The sequence below is a fragment of the Lupinus angustifolius genome, chromosome LG01 (genome assembly GCF_001865875.1).
Source record: "Lupinus angustifolius cultivar Tanjil chromosome LG01, LupAngTanjil_v1.0, whole genome shotgun sequence".
NCBI classification, from domain to species: Eukaryota; Viridiplantae; Streptophyta; class Magnoliopsida; order Fabales; family Fabaceae; genus Lupinus; species Lupinus angustifolius.
In genome coordinates, this window is record NC_032009.1 from 3,279,229 (window position 1) to 3,300,610 (window position 21,382).

At 34.7% G+C, this 21,382-nt stretch overlaps 2 protein-coding genes across 3 annotated transcripts; both read right to left on the minus strand.

Moving 5' to 3' along the window:
- LOC109347499 (DNA repair protein recA homolog 3, mitochondrial-like) lies at positions 1,323–12,452 on the minus strand. The gene is made up of 8 exons (XM_019587390.1): positions 12,362–12,452; positions 12,039–12,090; positions 11,211–11,428; positions 10,780–10,867; positions 10,197–10,369; positions 9,173–9,319; positions 2,618–2,752; positions 1,323–2,081 (listed from the first exon to the last, which is right to left on the minus strand). Exons 1-8 carry the CDS (start codon positions 12,416–12,418, stop codon positions 1,695–1,697), a joined length of 1,257 nt encoding a protein of 418 aa, XP_019442935.1. The 5' UTR covers positions 12,419–12,452; the 3' UTR covers positions 1,323–1,694.
- Positions 15,369–18,201, minus strand: LOC109347532 (nucleosome assembly protein 1;3-like). Of its 2 annotated transcripts, none has more exons than XM_019587442.1 (10): positions 18,047–18,201; positions 17,892–17,935; positions 17,637–17,732; positions 17,376–17,468; positions 17,131–17,259; positions 16,839–17,023; positions 16,545–16,722; positions 16,388–16,431; positions 16,026–16,218; positions 15,369–15,718 (listed from the first exon to the last, which is right to left on the minus strand). In XM_019587442.1, the coding sequence occupies exons 1-10, from the start codon at positions 18,090–18,092 to the stop codon at positions 15,650–15,652; spliced, it is 1,077 nt and encodes a 358-aa protein (XP_019442987.1). In that variant the 5' UTR covers positions 18,093–18,201; the 3' UTR covers positions 15,369–15,649. The 2 variants fall into 2 exon arrangements, with proteins under 2 accessions (XP_019442987.1, XP_019442996.1); XM_019587451.1 differs by having other exon boundaries at positions 18,089–18,181.

The window sequence follows — 21,382 nt, forward strand, 5'->3', positions numbered from 1 at the left end:
TATATGTCAGATATATTAAGGTTTTAAGAGTCACTAAACCATATAGAGATTATAAATTGTGGTTGTATAGAACTTAATATCCACAATTTTCCCAAATATAAGATTTTAAGTTTATGTAACAATTATATGAGACATAGTAAAATCAACATGAGAATGTTAATAAGTAATGGTCTATCCATCCTTAGCATACTTTTCATATGCAAAGGATAATTTTTTTACCAACTCATGGATCTCTTAAGGATTGTAAAATTCCCTAAGGTGAAACTAAACATATACTTTGTCTTTGACTTCAATTGTTAATATATTTTGTGAACATCCCACATATATTTCATAACTTTTAATTATTTATCTTGTACATTTATGTATCTAAATGAATTAACTCCATACCCAAATTATAGAGTAAAAGTTGAACACAAAAAAATAGCAATGGTCGTATTTTTCCTTATACATTTGCATTCGGTTTATCCTCATTTTTCTTTCAGACGTGACCTTTAGTTTTTTATTTAAACCGTAATGAATGCCCGTTGGAATTGCTGCATATTTTTTTATTGTCTCCAATCTTGAAAATCTTTCCTACATACTTTCTCCAATGCAAATTAGCCTAATGTCTTTAAGGGCTTCCCACACCAATGATACCATTGGAGATGGCTTAAGTGCATTGGTTAAGAAAAAATAGATTGTTTATTGATAGTATACATTTTTTATACTATCATTCACAAGTTAACCGTTATTGACTTTTAAATAAAAGTAGTTTATTTGAATGATGAATTGTGTAATATTATTGGTAAGGATTTTAACTCACCCAAGTTATTAGAAAAAGTAATCAATATGAATGATGTATAATGGTACACGAGGCTTCCTTAATGAGTCTAGAGACAATAGATATTCACAGTTTATCTTGCAAGCAAAAAGCAAATATGAATCAATAATTGTATAGTCATTAAGCAACAACCTTATCATTGCGTTGAGTCCCACTGGAAAAAAAGTGGCCTCCTAAGGTTTATTTTGTTGTTGGAGGATTAATCAATGCTGGTGCCTAGTTTGGTACTTCGGTTAGACAGCAATTCAAGGGTGGATGCAAACCAAATTGGTTGAAAGGAGAATAATCCCTAAGATGATTATTTCCAAACCAGATGGCAAGTAACACCATTTACTGCAAAATATTAGAGCTTTTCATACAAACCAACAAAAATTGCCACCAGAAAATGGAAAAACGAAAGGTGCTGCAATTGTATCCCTTTCATGAAAACTAGACTTCTTTTAAGCATGAACCCTCAAGTATAAGATGGGAAGAAAGTAAGAAGGAACATAAATGTCAAATGAGATAAATATGCAACATTATACAAATTGCTTAGTAAAATCCATTCAAATAATTGGTGATGACTCAAAACTTGAGATGTGACCTTGCTTCCTACACAGTTGAGTTAGTCCTACTGGCCTTACATGTGGCATAGGACAATATAAAATTACCGGAATTTTCGATATACAAGTGATGCAGTAATTCTAAGATTTGGCTGCAAGAATGATGCCATTCCAAACAAGAACCATTCAAGGCATGCCTGTCGCTTCTCATGGCCGCCTTCGTTTGAGTGGGCCTTTTGATGGCCTTTCATCAAAGGTACAGCATACATAAACATAGGTCCAGATGGAGTGAGGAAAATAGTGTGAGCTATACTTTACGGTCATTCACAAAATCACGCTTCTACAACAGCTACGGCTTCTTCATCGGTAGAATCAAGTGTTGCAACTTCTTCTGTAACATCTCCAGTGATCATATCTGACTCAGATACCTTTTCTGTCTCAGCATTAAGAAGCTTCTCCCTGAGCTTCATTTCAAGTTCTTCTAATGTGCTATGATTATCAGACAGGAAATTCTTAAGAGCATCCTTACCGCGGAAACTCTGATCATTATAATAATACATTGAACCAGCCTTTAAGATGAGTTTGTATTTTAAGCTCAATTCTATAATCTCTGCTTCTCTACATATACCCTTGCCAAACTCAAGCTCAAACTGAGCAGTTTTAAATGGAGGGGCAAGCTTGTTCTTCACAACCTTGACAAGAACTTGGCTTCCTAAAATCTGTATACATAAACGATAAATACATATCAGAAAGTAGACCTAATCAATTCAAAGCAATTATAAGGCCCCAAGATATTGCACAAGCAGAAATCACACTAAACACCAAAGCTACTTCACTGCTGGATTTGGAAGGCATTGTTTATGAAAGATTAAAGAATTTTAACAATAAGTGAGCAAGCAGCGTTAAATAATTTTATACTCTACTGTTTTATAGTTCTTAGATCAGAACTATTAGCAAACTATCAAGATTGGAGCAAGTTTATTTGTGGTTATAGCTCTTATAGTTTAGGTAGTGGGTACTATAAGAGGATATCACTTTGACTTCAAAAGGTTGACATCCATACCACTACTTTGTCCAAAACATATCGACCAAAAGACATAACTCGGTATATACCTCTAGAAAGGGGGAAAAGGTTCATAACAGAATGGTGCTGATTTCAGCTGGCTGAGTTCACATATTTAGTATTTATGATTATTTGAATAGACAAGCCAACACTAAAGCAGGAAGCATGAGAGCATAACTAATAGATTATTACCTCTTCACCCTTCTTGACAAACCCTATTCTTTTGATATTTAACCGGACAGAAGCATAGAATTTCAATGCATTACCACCACAAGTAACTTCAGTGGGCCCACCAAATCCCCCAAAAGTAGAAAGCTTTGATCTCACCTGGAGAAACAGAATTCTCATTATGAAAACAAAAACATATCCCTCTGATAGTTCGAACAAAAGTACTTGTGTTAAAATATTGATGCACACTTTCTAGAAGCTTCCACACTTGTGTAGAAACAAGTAGTGATGTCGTATCTAATATCTAGAATTATCCTAAGCTTCTAGTAGATTCTATTATATGCATTTAGTATTATAATTATAGAAGTATCTAGAAATCTTGGGGAAAATGTAATACTAGATACTTATGGAACTATCTAGTCCTTCATAAGTGATGTAGAAAGCCTATAAATAGGCACTCACACTTCATTTGTGAAGCATGCAAATAAGAAGCAAATCATTCTAAGTTGTGTAGCTCCAATGCTTCTCCACTTCTATTTTCACTACTATAATTTTCCATTTCTAAAACACTATCAACTTGAATCCAAAAGGGGATAGATATACAAACCATGGGTAAAAGAAAATATCATCTATATTTTTCATATTTTTTAAAGATCAAACTACTATAAAGCATGCACAATCAAATCTAAGCCAAACAGAGCAAGCGCAACTCACCATAACAGTAGAAAATTGGTTCACTGGTAGGTGGCTAACAAATGCATGACCAAAATAGATAATTACTATATGTAATCAATTCAGACAATCTGGAAAGTAAAATTACATCAACTCGTATTTCATCTTAACAGTTTAAAGCTAATGGCTCTGATCTTTACATCAGCAAATAATCCTAGCCATTTTGTTCCATAGAATTCATGATATATACATATAGTAATTTAAAATAAGAAATAGGGTGATTATGTAAGGCTTGCAGATAAAGTCATTCCCTCAATTTTGCATACATGCAGCTTTACTTCATAAAAAAGAAAGGATTGTAGCTAAGCAATTACACAAAAAGATGACAGCAGCAGAACAGTCTCTCATGGCAAAAGTTTAATATATGAATTATGACGATCGAACTTGATAGGCCTAAGCCCATCATTAGAAATGTGTATAGGAGAGGTAAGAGGGGTGTTTGAGTTCAGGAATAACAGGATTACTGCTATACTCTTGTTGCAGTTATAGTTAAGTTAGTTAGGATATGTGCCTTTAAATAGCACATTAGGCGGGAAGGGAAGTTAAGTTAGTTATTAGTAAAAACTGATTGAGGAATCAGTGTGGGAAGGGTTGTGGGATCCTTAGGTGTGAGTTCTATCAATTGTAATAGATCTTCTTCTAATAAAATTCTATAAAACCCTAGCAGAATCAAATTGATTATGGGTAGGGGCTTTTCCTTTACAATCCTACTCTACTTTTGTGTTCTTATTGATACCAGTGCTATCACTGGTATCAGAGCACCTTTCTTGGTGCCTGAGGAGTGGAAGCACCATCACTGCTGTCGTTGAATTGGAGTTTATGGTGTCAACTAGAAGTATGGTTAAGGAGGTTGATAGTGGATTTCAAGATCGTGATGAGTCGCGAAGAGAAAGGAAGGAAATTCGTCTCAGGTTGGAGTTGAATGAGGCACGAATGCAAAAAACCGAGGATCTACTAGCTGCTATTGCTGCAAAATTAGGGATTGAAAGAAAGGGAAATTCGTTGGGGGAAGGAAGTGAGAATGACGAAGAAGTAGAAAGCAGAAGGGATCAACACGGGTTGGATCGTCGGCGTAAATTGGAGATTCCAATTTTCTTGGGGGATGATGCTTTTGGTTGGGTGCAAAAACTGGAGAGGTATTTCACCCTCAGATCTGTGACAGAGGAGGAAAAGATGCAAGCCCACGATGGTAGCATTAGAGGGGAAGGCTTTGAGCTGGTTCCAATGGTGGGAAGGGTGTAACCCTTCTCCTACTTGGGAGGGATTCAAATTGGCGGTGGTGAGGAGATTTCAACCCTCTATGGTGCAGAATCCCTTTGAATTGCTCCTATCCTTGAAGCAAGAAAGCACGGTGGAAGCTTATGTTGAAGAATTTGAGAGGTACGCAGGGGCCCTCAAGGAAGTTAACCAAGAATTCGTAAGGGGGGTTTTCCTTAATGGGTTAAGAGAAGATATAAGGGTAGAAGTGAGGGTATATGAATTATCTACCTTGCATGAGATAATTAGGAAGACTATTCTTATTGAACAAAAGAATATGGTGGTGACAAAGAGGCCTAATTCTTCCTATACTAGATCTGCAGGGCCTTTCAGGGGGGGTTCTTATGGCAAGGTAACCACCTTCGACCCTACCTCCACCACTAGCAGTAGGAGGGAGAGTTCATCTATGAGTAGTGTTGTGGGTTCTCATAAAGCTTCTCAAGAGGTTGAGGGTGCCAGGGGGAGAGGGGAATTCAGAAGGCTCTCTAGTGCTGAGATGAAAGAGAAGAGAGAGAAAGGTTTATGCTTCAGGTGTGATGAACCTTATTCTAAGAAACATGTGTGCAGAAATAAGCAACTGAGTATGATCATCTTGGCTGAGGAAGAGGAGGACAGTGAAAATGCAACAGTGGAAAGCAGAGGGGAAAATCTGGATTCCTTGCAACTATCCTTATGTTCTATGAAAGGGCTCACTTCTACCAAGTCTTGGAAGGTGAGAGGCACAATCAGTAACAATCCAGCGGTGGTTATGATTGATTGTGGGGCATCCCATAATTTCATTTCTAGGAAGTTGGTGGAGAATCTGAATCTAAAGGTGGAGAAGACTAGGCCTTACACTGTAGAGGTGGGAGATGGGCATCAGATTAGTTGTGTTGGGAGGTGCCCTGGTCTTGAATTGATTTTGCAAGAATGGGAGGTGGTCCAGGATTTTTATCTGTTTGGGTTGAAGGGTGTAGATGTGGTGTTAGGGTTAGAGTGGTTGGCAAGTTTGGGAGAGGTGAGGGTTGACTTTGGCAAGATGACCCTAACTGTGAAGAAGGAAGGGGCTCTGATCACCTTAGTAGGGGACCCAGCCCTAACCAGAACAGAAGTGTCCTATGGAGCCCTTATGCAGGTACTACTACAAGAAGGACAAGGTCTGTTGTTACATTCTGACCCTCCCCTACAACCAGGACCAGAAAAGGAGATTCCAGTTGCCTTGATGGATTTGTTACAGCAATACCAAGAGGTATTCCTAGATCCCCAGGGGCTTCCCCCTTCTAGGACATATGATCATGCTATCTACTTGAAGGAACATGTTGACATACCCAATATAAGGCCCTATAAGTGCCCCTACTATCAGAAATCTGAAATAGAGAGGTTGGTAGCTGAAATGTTAGAGCGTGGTGTCATTAGGCACAACATAAGCCCATATTCGAGTCCCGTAATCTTGGTCAAGAAGAAGGATGGAGGGTAGAGATTTTGTGTAGACTATAGGGCTCTAAACAAGATTACCATCTCCAACAAGTTCCCTATTCCCATAGTTGAATAATTACTGGATGAATTGGGGGAAGCTAGGGTATTTTCCAAGCTTGATTTGAAGGCATGGTATCATCAAATAAGGATGAGAGAAGAAGATGTTGAGAAGACAGCTTTTAGGACACATGAGGGCCACTATGAATTCATTGTTATGCCCTTTGGCTTGACTAATGCTCCATCTACCTTTCAAGCTCTCATGAATGACATCTTGAAGCCTTACTTAAGGAAGTTCACTCTAGTATTCTTTGATGACATTCTAATTTATAGCCCTGACATGGCTTCTCACATTTCTCCATCTACAGGCAGTGTTGGTCACCTTACTGGATCATTCACTCAGGGCCAATTTGAAGAAGTGTAGCTTTGGCCAACCCAGCATTGAATGTTTAGGCCACATCATATCAGAAGGTGGGGTGTCAGCAGATTTAACCAAGGTGGAGGCTATGCAATCCTGGCCTCAACCGACAAACATCAGGGGCTTAAGGGGGTTCCTAGGCTTGACTGGTTACTATAGAAAGTTTGTGAAGAATTATCGAAAATTGGCTAAGCCACTTACTGAGTTGCTAAACAAGAATGCTTTCCAGTGGTTAGGGGAGGCCACCTCTGCTTTTGAGGCATTCAAGGCTGCTATGGTGAACCTCCCTATACTAGCAGTCCCTGACTTTAATAAGGAATTGGTAGTAGAGACTGATGCATCCAGTAAGGGTCTTGGGGCAGTTCTAATGCAGGAAGGAAGGCCCTTGGCCTTTTGGAGTCAAGGATTATCTGAGAGGGCTCAACACAAATCAGTTTATGAAAAGGAGCTCATGGCCTTAATCCAAGCTATCTAGAAATGGAAGCATTACCTAATGGGGAGGCATTTCATAATCAAGACAGATCAAAAAAGTCTAAAAGTCCTAACTGGTCAGAGGTTATTTTCAGAAGAACAATTCAAATGGGCAGTAAAATTGGTTGGTTTGGATTTTGAAATCCAATATAAGCCAGGGAGGGAGAACTCAATTGCTGATGCTCTTTCTAGGAAGCAATTATATTCTTCCCTATCCCTGGTCTCAAATTCAGAAAGGGAGATTTGGAATGAGGAGTTACAGCAGGATTCCAAATGGAGGGGAGTGATGCAGGAATTGGTCATTTTCCCTGACTCACATCCAGATTATAAATTGAAGAATGGTGTGCTATACTATAAGGGGAGGTTGGTCTTGTCAAAAACATCCAACAGAATCCCTATCATTCTTGCAGAGTGTCATGTCACTCCTATGGGTGGCCATTCTGGGCACTTCAGGACCTATAAGAGAGTGGCTAGCTTCTTATTTTGGGATGGTATGAAGGCAGATATCAAAAGATTTGTGGAAGGGTGTGAAATCTGTTAAAGAGATAAATATTCTACCTTGACTCCAGCAGACCTACTGCAACCTCTACCTATACCTCAACATGTTTGGATGGATATCTCTATGGATTTCATTGGAGGATTACCTAGGGTAAGGGGTAAGGACACTATCTTCGTGGTCATAGACAGGTTGACTAAGTATGCCCATATTTTTCCCTTAGGGCATCCTTATTCAGCAAAGGATGTGGCTACACTATTTGTAAAAGAAGTAGTGAAATTGCATGGCTTCCCTGCTTCCATAATATCTGATAGGGATCCCTTATTTTTGAGTCACTTTTGGAAGGAGTTATTCAAAATGGCAGGTACTCAATTAAAGTTTAGCACTTCATATCATCCACAAACTGATGGACAAACTGAAGTGGCTAATAGGTACTTGGAGACTTACCTTAGGTGCTTTGTGGGTCCTAAACCTAAACAGTGGATTGAATGGCTACATTGGGCCGAGTTCTGGTTTAATTCCAACTACAACAATTCAGCAGGGATGACCCCTTTCAGGGCCTTGTATGGGAGAGATCCTCCTACATTACTCAAAGCAGGGGCTATACCTTCTAAGGTAGAAGAGGTTAACACTATGATTACTAACAGAGATAATGTGTTGGCAGAATTGAGGGATAACCTGGCCAAATCTCAGAATTTGATGAGACAGCAGGCAGATAAACATAGAAGGGAGTTGGCCTTTCAGGTAGGAGATTGGGTGTATCTCAAATTGCAACCTTACAAACTGAAATCTTTGGCCCAGAGACCCTGTGCCAAGCTAGCTCCAAGGTATTATGGCCCTTACCAAGTGCTTGAGAAGATAGGGCATGTGGCTTATAAATTGGCCCTGCCTAGCCAAGCCAGAATTCACCCTGTGTTCCATATATCCCTCTTGAAGCAAGCCCTGAAACCTCATCAACAACCTCAGGCTCTTCCACCCATGTTAAATGAAGAATGGGAGCTACAAGCCACTCCTAAAGAGGTCAGGGGCAGCAGGGAGGATACTCAGGGGCAGATGGAAGTTTTGATTAAATGGAAGAACCTGCCTGAACATGACTGCACTTGGGAAAGGGCAACCATCATTTAAGACAGTTTTCCAGATTTCCAACTTGAGGACAAGTTGAGTCTATTAAGGGAGGGTATTGATAGGCCTAAGCCCATCATTAGAAATGTGTATAGGAGAGGTAAGAGGGGTGTCTGGGTTCAGGGATAGCAGGATTACTGCTATACCCTTGTGGCAGTTATAGTTAGTTAGGATATGTGCCTTTAAATAGCACATTAGGCGGGAAGGGAAGTTAAGTTGGTTATTAGTAAAAACTGATTGAGGAATCAGTGTGGGAAGGGTCGTGGGATCCTTAGGTGTGAGTTCTATCAATTGTAATAGATCTTCTTCTAATAAAATTCTATAGAACCCTAGCAGAATCAAATTGATTATGGTTGGGGCTTTTCCTTTACAATTCTACTCTACTTTCGTGTTCCTATTGATACCAGTGCTATCAGAACTTGTCATCAACATAAAATTGGCTCAACTAATAACTGGAAGAGAAAACAACTTCACTCAGCATTATAAAACGTCATAGGCCAAGATGAAATTAGTTCAGCGCAGATCAACCCAAAAAAATATTTCCTAAATTTCTCAGGTTAAAATTGAATAACATTCACAATCTGACCAGAGGAAAATTGACAATAGTACAATCAACAGTTTTAGCTGATACCTGGTTTATAAAAATCAATATAGATTGGGAAAGTGACAAGGAGTGGCTCAATTTTCGAAGTGCCTGACTCATCAGCCTAGCCTGCATTGCCATGTGAGCATCACCCATCTCACCATCAAGCTCGCCTTTAGGAACAAGAGCAGCTACCTATTATTGAAAAGACTGCAAAGACTTAGTCTACATATACCAAAAGCTTACAAGATATTCAAAACAACGAACCAATATTTAAATTGCATAATATAAAGTTATAAATCAAATGAAGGTCGAAGTTAAAAACAAAGGAACAATAACAGAGAAAGGACAGAGAGAGGATATAAGAAGACTTAAACAAGGCCAAAATTAAAAATAATACAAAAACTTTATTCAATAACCGATAAATTTTGGCCCTAAGTCCACATTAAAAAATGCAACCTTTCTGTTGAGTGTTTTACATGCTGATAGAATACACTGTACCTCTATTTTTTGGGATATTACTGATAGAATATACTGGAACTCTGTTAGTAGCTCTGAATACTCTATGAGCATGTACAGTACCCTTAACACATTTTAAAACAGTTTTCAGAACTTCCCTTTGCACATGGCATCCTCCCTTGTATTTATAAGTTAAAACCAAACACAATAGTTGCTGCAGAATATAGGAAGCATCAGATATCTCTGGTTGATGAACGTCAATAAAAACAATTAGAAATATATGAATTTGATTAATCTAAATTAGATCATGTTATAAGTATTTAACATGATGTTATATGTGCACAAATGTATACAAAGGGATCCACGGACAGACAATCTAAACAATCATCTACAATTAATAACTTTTATGAATTTTTACAATAGCAAGCTTTTTGTGATGTGGTTCTCATTGATAGATAATTAGCAGGTCAAACTGTTACATTTTACACATGTTCAGTGGATACTATTAGAGAAGAGATAAGGGTATTAGCATACCTACTAGTATAATCATTAACAAGTTACAATGACAACCAAACATGTATTACCAAAAACAAGAAAAAGAGCTCCAACGTACACTGTCCACAACAATTACATCAATTGAACCACTACGGATTAAGGTATCAACAAGACTAAGTGCTTGTTCACCACAATCTGGTTGTGAGAGAAGCAAGTTCTCGGTATTGACACCAATAGACTCTGCAAGTGTCTTATCAAGAGCATGCTCAGCATCAACAAAGGCACAATAGCCTGCATAAAACAAACATATCAATGTCTGCATAGACCGACAACAATATCCTCATCAAAGAGATTCTTAACAAGTAAATCACAGTACTGAAGCAGGTGTGGAGAATGACAAACCTTGTATTCAGATTTTACCACCAATTTTTCATTTCCAAATAATATAATTGGCCAAAAGGGTTTTCTAAGAAAAGGTTTGGAGATACATAAGAAAAATAAAAAATCATCTAGTATTATTCAAACATGCATGCAGAAAAGGACGGAAAAAATTAAAGCAGCTGTAACTCTGTAACTACAACAAAAATACAATTACTACGATTATTGTCACATCTATAAGAACTATAGTCCAAAACCGAATACAGCCTAATAAAAGCAATAGACGTTACAATTATCACATAAAAGTAGCATATAAAAATAACCTCCATGCTTCTGTGCCTCCGCAATCACATGTAGAGCCAGAGTTGTTTTCCCAGAAGCCTCTGGACCGTATATTTCTACAACACGTCCCTATAGACATCAAACAGTTACATCAAATAATCAATATATATCTATCACGTGATGAAAAATAAGGATAACTGTGTTCTCCTTCTATCAGGGTAATAACAGCCATACAAACTTATAATATCTGATAAAATTGTAAAAGTGTAATTGCCCTATACTTGTCAGAAGGAAAGAGGCAAACTCAATGTAGAAGGAAAACCAACAGATTGGGGGAATTTCTTTTGTCAATTGTAACCAGTTGATATATTGAAATGAAAAAGGCAAAATTTATCCTCAGGTAACAGAGATTAAGAAATTAGGAATATGCTGAAACAGAGATACTAAGCCTTGTGCAAGGACCTAAGGATACCTTTGGAAGTCCACCAACTCCTAGGGCTATATCCAGAGCAAAAGAACCAGTTGACACAACGGGTACATTTTTTGGTGAGACAGTGCGGCCAAGCCACATGATGGATCCTTTTCCAAATGTGGAAGTGATCTGATCAAGTGCTTGTTGCAGGGCCAAATCTTTCTTAGACGTATTCTCTTCACATGAGTCACTTCCGTCAGACTTAGAGCGCTTTCTACCTTCAGGTATACCGAAATGAAAAAATGTCATTAACTTCCAAATCAATGCAATCTCTAAGAAAATTTCAAAAGGAAATACAAGATAAGTGTTGCAGGAAGAACAAGAATATATCCGTAAGTTATTTCTGCTTACTATCATTCAAATACGCAAAACTCATGCAACAAAGTTTAATTTTTTGTTCTGGTTTTGTCCAACACAAGAACACATCAGTTTACATGTCCACACTAAGGGGGAAAGTATATCCCTAGGAAATTCCGTGATCCAAATTATCCTGCATCACTGATCACTGTGAGGACTCAGCAAAGGACCATGAACTTAAATGAGTTATCTAAGCCAAATCCATATTCATGAATATTATAAATTCCTTCGGTGTAAAAAAATAACAGCAAGTTCACCAACCAGTGGAGAATTGTTTTGTATGCTTCCAATGTGATAACAGTTAGTAAGTTTGAAAAAATCAAAAGCATGTAATCATCTATTTTGCATGTTCACTGGCATACTCAATCTTTTCCCTATAAACTAATGCCTCCAAACTATTATATCATTGAAATCAATTGCTTCAGATAAAGGGGAGGTTAGAAAGCAAGAGAGATTCCAAAAAGAAAAAACCTTTAGATGAAAAGCTCAAAATGTGAGAAGTGCCCAATAATCCTTTAAAGCCCTACAAATGAAAGCAAACAAAGGGTAAATGAATTACTAATAATGCATTAGAATCACTATCAGAAACTGAAACAGTGTTTATATACTAAAATGACCACTGTTTTCTTAGAGGACAAAAGTTGCTCTGAATTTTGTTCCCAAGACACAACAGTGGAATGAAAATGTGAGCATGAATAACCATCAAAACATAATCAACAGATTGTGACAGTATAAAAGAGCGTAACAAAATTGGAAAGAAAGAAAGAAAGCATGTATGAAATGATAGTTTGAACCTGATGAAGGAAAAGAGAACGTTTGAGAAGGAAAGCGTTACGAAGCAGCCTCGCCATATTAATGATATAAGATTATAAGTAGCTTTTTAGGTTCAAAACTCTCACCTTTATACCCAAAAAGGCAATTTTGAAGTATCAAACGAATGTGATTTTTGTTTTGTTTTTAATATTAATGATGCATGAAATGAAATCATACATAATAGATGATTTGTTGATAGTTATACATATTAAATCTTATAATTTATAATGTAAGGAAAAGAGCTTGATTTTCTGAACTTTTCACTCGTCCTATCTATATTGTTCCCACACTTAATAAATATCAACGAAGTTTACTGAACATGTGTTGATATAATAAGTAACATTTCCATACCACATTTATTATTATATTTTTTGTCTCTTGTATTAAATACTATGAGAGAATATTTTCTTTTAACACGTATCGTTCCCGGTTATATAATAGAATACTGGTGAGTAAGATTCGACCTTACTTATAGACTTGTCTTAACTTAATGACTTAGAGATGGATTTAACTCATCCAAATAAATAAAAGAATGACAGACCTGATTAAAAGAGACAGACCCGTCGTCAAAAAATGACAGATTTTGGTCTATGTCTGGTCACTCGGTCCGTTCCTTATAGTTATGTCAAGAATAGTTGAATAAGTACCTATCGATATTCATTATATTTAGCTCACATAACTCAAATCACTACAAGTTCATACAATATATATACATCACTTATCATATGATTCTTATTACTTACCCTTTTTTCATTGTTTAACTCACCTGGATAATAAATGACTGTTGCGACAAGAGTGAAGGACATTGTGACACTTAAGATTAACTATTTATTGTTTGTTGTTTCTGCCTTGGATCCTCGCTACAAACTTGAATATGTCACTTAGAGTATAGATGATACATGTGATGAAGATCTGACATCCTGAATGATTAATTTGGTAAAAACCAGCATGGATGAACTGTACAAATTTTATGCACATGGAGTTGCTGAAAATAGAGAAACCGTAGGTGATGGTGATTCTTATAATAGTGCAACATTAGACGAGAGTGTTAAAGGGTTAGATGTCAATGATGTGGTACAGAATAGAGAGAGCTTGGAAAAAACATAAGAGGGTCAAAACCAATTTCGAAAAAAATGATCTCAAGAGATATGTGGAAGAGAACATTATAGATGGAGAATCTGACTTTGACATCTTGGCTTGGTAGAAGGCAAATTCTTCAAAATATAGGATCATTTTTGTCTTGCCTCTTGATGTATTAGCTATATCAGTTTCTATTGTGGTATCTGAGTCGTGCTTTAACACTAGTGGACGTATGCTTGATGTCTTCCGTAGTTCTTTGTCTCATAAAATGGTTGAAGCTCTCATATGTTCTCAAAACTAGTTAAATCCCGCCAGCTTCAAGTTTGATGATAAGGATTTTGATCAATTTAACATCACTGAGAAAGTTGTTGATGGTGAGTCCACTTCTTTTTTACTATTTAGTTAATTCAATTAAAAATATGCATTATATAATTTTGACTATTTTTCTTGAGGAGTTAACGATGAGCATGCAATCATGAATCTTGATTGATAGAAAACCAGTTAATTTTTAGTTTTTGTGTACAACTCACAATTTAAGTTTCATTTTTCAGTTAATAGCTAGTTATTGTATTCATTTTTGTGTAAACTTTTGAGTATTGACATTTTGTTGTCATGTCATTTCTCATGCGTTTTTTATCATTTACAAGAACATTTCAGCTTATGTTAACACTTGATAGATTAAATTATTCTGAAATTTTCAATGTCTTCTATAATTTTCAGTCACATGATTGTGACAGTTTTTAGTTTGAAGGATGCAATTTACGGTTTGTAGTTTATATACTAATGTATGTGGGATGCAGGTTTTAGTTGAGTTTATATACTAATGTATGTGGGATGCAGGTTTTAGTTGAGTTTATATAGAGATTGTGATAACTTTGATTGTGCATGCTTAGAGATTTGAGGGGGGGAATCTACGTTTGTTATTTTCTCTTTTTTCAACCTAGACTCGTACCTATCTTGACCCTCTTATTTTGGACTCGTCCCTCATGCGTACCATCCTAATTAGGGACAGATTTTGGTTCAAAAATTGACTCGATCAATATTTAGGGACGGGTGATGGACATATTTAACCCGTTTCAACTCGTCTCACACTTAACCCTATATTAGAGTAATGATATATCCTCCTACAAATACTCTATCTATAAGAAAGTAAAATATGTCACTTGTAAATCAATCATTAATGAACAAAATATTATTTCGTGATATGTTATTTTTCTTATGATATAAGACAATTTGTAAGAAGATATATTATTTTTTATATATATATAAGATTAATGATATATCCTATTATTAATCATGATCGGACACACTTATGCCATCCGCATCCATTGGAATTTTATTGCCTGGCTTCCTAATTTAAAGATAATTAATGTGCCGAAGGGAAGCCTGGTAACGTTGGTTTGTCCCTGGAACAATATCTTGACCCGGATGAAGAGTTCTGTTTCAAATGATATATATCCCTTTGATCTATATGATATCACCACATGACTCCTCAACTAATATAATACCAGAATTTAAGAAAGAGAAATATTATGTTCAATTGACATGAAGATCGGTATTTGGTGTGTTATATAATACTAGTTAGAATTGTTATTGGAAACAGACTTATTTATTGCTCACATGCAAGTAGACTAATTTAACATTCCATTGCTGATTGCTATGTATTTTAAATGCATGTGAACTTACTAATTAGTGGGTCACAATGATGGTAAATTAAAACTTTTGTCACGTGTTTTATATGTGATTTTACATCTTGATATGCAAGATACAAATTCAGTTAAACTACGTAAAACTTGCATAAGTATGGCTTTAAACACTAATATTTAAAAGCTAAAACAATGAAGAGGTGTGGAGCTAAAAAAATAGTTTTTTTAATAGCAAATAAAGAATGTTAGTTGATAAATGATGAAACGCAAACTATATATTTGAAGTATAACATATGGTCATGCAAATTCCTACAATAATAATTCACATTATCCCAACTATAAGGCTATAAGCCACACTCTCCAAAGGCATGCAAAATAGGAGAAAGGGCCTCTAAAGTCTAAACATATCCAGAGTGTAAGTTTATGGGTAAAAAATGAATTAAGCACATACAAAACTGCATTGAACCCACTTTTTCACCAGACAATCTCAAACACCAATGAAAATCTCAAGTGCACAAATTAACCATCTGCGAAGATGAGCTTCTACTGTTGCTTGCATTCTGGAGGTTGCAGACCTTGTTGACCATCACCACGCCGAGCTCTTCCACCCTTCTGAAGTTTAGGACATGCATATAAAGCAGGCATGTAAATTTCAGCACAAGGGGGAAAGGACAATGAATGGCAGAACCAAAATCAATTATGCCAACAAATTAAAAAAATTAAAACAAAAAGTGAGATTGTATGCAACTGTCTTAATGAAATGAATGGAATTAGTTATTTCATTTAGATAAAAATTAAAAAAATCTTACCTTATGTGCTGATGACTGCAGCCAACATTCCAACAAAATTGGCACAAAAGGGAGCGAAAAACAAAATATTTATCCAGATTCAGACCTTTAAAGCAAATAAAGTATCATACCTTTTTATTAGTCTTTCTTTCTTCCTCATCTTCGTCATCTTCATCCTCCTCTTCATCATCATCCTCCTCTTCATCATCATCATCCTCGTCATCAACATCATCACCCTCCAAGTCTCCAAACTCATCTCCCTCAATGGCCTCGCCAGTAAACCATGATACGGCATGGGGAATAATCTTGTCTCTTATTGTTGACCTAAACAAGTATAATGATCGACCAAGGATAGATTCAAAAATCAAGATTAGAAAACATCAAAGGAAGTATGCAGGGAAAAGAGTCAACTGTTATGCTTAAAAACCGCAGACACACAGCATGATACAAACTCAAAAACTGTTATGCTAACACGAGAGGCAATTAAACTCACACAATGTCATAGTCTTGTTCCATATAATTTTGGAGTTCATCGGCCTGTCAAAAAAAAGTAAAACAGTATGTCTATCATAATAGTGTAAAAATTCCAAAAGAAAATATTTCTTGTTCTAGACATCAAGTCACCCAATCATTGAAAATGACATTAATACCGTATCTTCGTCCATATCTTCATCATCTTCAGGGACTTCTGGTGGGTTGAAGAAATTGAAAAAACTCTCACATTTTTCAGTTTTGATAATCGGTTTAGCATTCTTCGAACCCTTCTTAGGCTTTTTCTTAAGAACCTTCTTTGTCAAGGATTTTCCAGGATGCCATTGAATCTCAGTACTGCAAAAACAAATGCAGCAAGCAAAAATATTGAGGAAAAGCCAACCCATTTTCAGATTATTGGAAATTATGCACACAGACAGTGTGATGAAGTAAATGAAGAAAGAATGACTTACCCAATTGCCTTCTCCAATATGGACTCATCCTCATCAATCATATGATAGGTTTTTGTCAAAACAGAATTGGTAAAATAAGGATTAGAATCAAAGTAAAACTCGAGCTTGAATCCTTTGGGGATTTCTATCCTATTCCACTTGATATCTTTGAGAAACTTTAGAGCATATTCATCACGCTCAGATATCTATTTTTCACAAGGAAACAGTGAGAGGACGATTGAACATGAGACTACATTGCAAATCATATATAAGCATCAAGAAAGATGTTAACCGGTGAACACAATTGACTGACCTCTTCAGCCAACACGGCATTGTTTTTCATTGCATTAAGCCAAAAACCAGGCACTCCTTTCTCTACTTTATCATCCTCAGTATCAGCTGCCCCTTCAACCTCTGTTACACCGTTTACTATTTCAAAGCGCTGAATCCATTCACAATAAGAAATAAGAATAAATCCATCCTCGCAATACAATTCAAAATCATCATCTGCAATGCATAAAATCAAGTTAACATCATATCTATATTTCCTCCTCATACCTTTGTGTACAGTGGTTGATACAATTTTTGGTATTTATCCTCGAGAGCTGTTCTCTCCTCAAAAAACTTTGCCTCCAACTCATCATGTTCGCCCTACAATCATTAAAAAATAATCACAAACTAATGAAAATCAATTATCCAAACTCCAAAACAACTTTGCCTTGATAAATAAATCATCCACTTACAAAAAAATATTAACTTCGAAAAATGATAAATTTTATAATTGAAAAAACATGAAGAACAAAATGAAAATTAGAATACCTGAATCTCTCTAAGAACCTCAACACGCTTTCTAACATGAGATGAAAGAGATTCCAGAACATCAGGATGTTGCTCAGCCAAACTCTTTAGCTTGCTCTGAATGCGAATAAATGTTTAGGTAAACCAAATACCCAATTAACAAATAAAAAACTTATATTCACGCAATTAACTCAAATTTCAACGTAAAATTCATAAAATAAAAAAGAAATTAATAAAAATTCAATAACGAGGTAGTAACGATTGAAGAGTACTCACTATGAGTGCATTGTAAGGTTCTGCTCTATTCTCTTCGTTAATATCTGCACGAGAAAAAACAAGGAACATAAAATTGAATGAAAGAGAGGGTTTTAGAGAAGTTTTATATTTAAATTTACGAGAAGAAAATTGAGAGATAAGAAATTATGCGGCACCGGAAGTGAGATCGGAGACGTTGGATGAATCTGTGTTGTTGCTCATTGCGATCGGAGATAGGAGGAAAACGAAGAAGAAGCTAAAACCCTGGAATTGAGTTGAGAGCAGAGGAGCGAGTTTTGTTTTGTTTTGCTTTGTTCCTCAACCCTCACACTTCTCCCTCCTTTTCTAAACCCTTTCTCTAATATATGTAATTTAACTATAGAAAATGTTACATCAATGAATCATCCTACCCACTGGGACTAGTATTAGATTTAATCAATATTTGAGGTCGGATATAGAATAAGTTTGACTTGTTTGACTCTTCTCATGATTGCTCATTTATCATGTTTATATGTATTTCTATTTAATTGTATACAAATTAATGATATCTCTTTGGTCGAAAATATTATTGACTCTCCAGTTTTTTCATTACATATACATGACTAACAACATATATAGATATATTATTTCATATTTCAAATTAATAAGTAATATCGAAAAGACTTTATCTAAAAGGATGCAATATATTTTATAAACAACGAACATAAATCATATGTGCAAAAATTACTTTATTTCTATATCTTTAACAGTTTTAAATTTAAAAATTAACTTAATTTTTATTTAATACATATTTATCACGCTCTTATTAATAGTATTAGGTTGTACATACTATAAGGACATACAAAATCTAAATTCATAAACAATAAGATCATTACTTCATTACCATGTTCAAACATTTTCCATTTCATAAACAAGCATTTTCCTTTTAAAATTTGCCAAAAATGGTAATATTTAAAATATATTGATTACTATATATTTGGTATCTTTTTTAACATGCTCCTTTGAACCATTTTTGTTAAAATACAATTTAATTATTTAGTTTAAAGTTTAATATGTGTGCAATCAACATAAAGTTTTTATATTGTCAACTTTTGGCATATCAACTATGTTATAATTGATTTTAACATGTGCATTTATCAACTGTGTGTTTGTCAATGTTGCTAATTGTTGGGAGTGACTTCAGATTATATATCTGTTGTACTCAGTGTAACAAGTGTTAAGCTAATAACAAGTGGAATAATGTATATCATAATACAAGGAGATAAGTTATTTCTCTAGCTAATAAATTTATGACATATATTTTATTTAATTATTTTCTGCAAAAAATTCTAAAACAAAACAAAACAATATACATATCATATTTTTACGGTTAGAGGAGATAAGTTATCTTCTAATATTTTATCCTCTAATAATTAAGATAAAAAATGATAATCCTAATGCCGGTTCTTGTAGTAATGTACAGATTTATTCTTGGATACAAAAATATGTTGTAGTTTTATTTGAGTTTAAAATTTATGTTAGGACAGTATTAAGTTTTTTAATATTGTGACTACATTATTTACTATTGATTTGTATTACTTTTGTCTGAGAGTCAATGAAAGTTAATAAATCAATGGTGGATGATTTGTTGATAATGTAAATTTTGTTTACACTGAGTGTATACATATTAAATTTATTCTATTTTCTATTGGGCGCATATTAATAAAAATGTGTTGTATCATTTCAGAGTATTCTATTAATAAAATTTATTCTGAATGATTTGTGTTATGCTTTTTCCAAGTGTTTCACTGGAAGATTAATCACTAGCTATTAACTCTTTTGATGAACAAACCATGTTTGTTTTTGCAATGCATCAAAAAAATATAGTTTTAGCTGTTATAGTTTTATTTTGGACTTATATGATGTATTTTTACTTAAGGATGGATTAACTTACTCTCATCTTCATCCTGACCATTAATTATAGGAAATCCAATAATTTAAATTAGTAAATAAATCTAAACCATTAAATATTCATAAAATTAATGACTAAGATGAGGAATAAATTAAAAAAGTGAATCCCACTCTTTTTACTTGTACTGTTAATACTTAAAGTCCAGGACTTGAAAACGCAGGTTTATTAGGAAAAAGTAGTGTACTGAAAATATTTTGTGTATCTATATCGAATAAAGTAGATCACGCTTAATTGAGAAAATATTGTAGTATATAGAGAATACACAATATTGTCTTATTTAGATAACGTAAAAGTGTTATTTTTGAAAAGGTATTTTCATATTAAAGATATTCTACAAAGTTGTAATATCACATCCTATTGAAATGCTAAATTAAGCTTGATAAATATCTCCTCGTATTTATAGATAACTTATCCACATAGTCAGTAAAATTATGATGTATATAATATTTTGTTTAGTTTTAAAAATATTTGTATAGAAAATAATTAAATAAGATACATGTCATAATTTTAGTGGTTGGATGAGATAATTTATCTCTTTACGTCGTCAAGAGATACTTTGTTTTGTTTTGCAAATATGACATAGTGATTTATGTACATTGTTTTGTCAATGTCTGAATGTTTTTCATTAGTATTTTATAAACAACAAAAACATTAAAAAAATTAACCGTTTTCCATTTTATAAAATATTGTTTTTCATTTTAAATTTCTAAAAATAGAACATTTAAAAAATATTTCGATTACTAGATACTTGATTACCTTTTTCACACAAGATATGTCTTCAAAAACATTTTCATCAATATACTACTTGAGTAGTTAAATTTACTCATGCACGGATTGTTAAAAATCAATATTTACAATAATTAAATTTTACTGACAATAATAAATATATCGACTAGAATGCATGGTAGAAAATTTCAAGTTTTCTAGACTTGTTTTCTTTCACAACTTTTTCCTTTGAAGTCGAAGGAGATTGGAGATACACACTTGACTAATTTCCCTACTGTGAGGGGCCTGTTTGTCAATAAATATTCATTTTATTTGTTTAATTTTTCTATTTTCGACACCCAAAAAAGCAACTGAAACTTCATGGCAATATATCACTCCTCACTAATCAATGAGGAATAGTGAACTCAATAACCTGAGTTCCAGTGTCAAGGCTCAAAACCCCTCCTTGATTCCTCGCCCACAATTGAGCAAACAGGAATTTCCTTTAAGAGTTACAATAATGTAACATTAATTTTTACTTTGGTCTTATTTATGTAGACACTTAAATTTAAGGATTATAATAACCAATGCATCATCCCCTTCATTTATATTTTTTTTTAGTATGAATAATAATTAGAAATAAATATTAAACCATACAATGATAGTATAACAAATTTACACTAAGGCCCACTCGATTTTCAAATAGGTCGAAAAGTCAAAGGTTGAGTTAATGAGAACAACACTTATTACAAGAAATTAATTTCTCATTCATTGAGTGACCGGATACACTTGTTTATACTAAAAAAACATAACCCATAACAATATTAAATAGAACACCAAATGAAAGTATACGGAC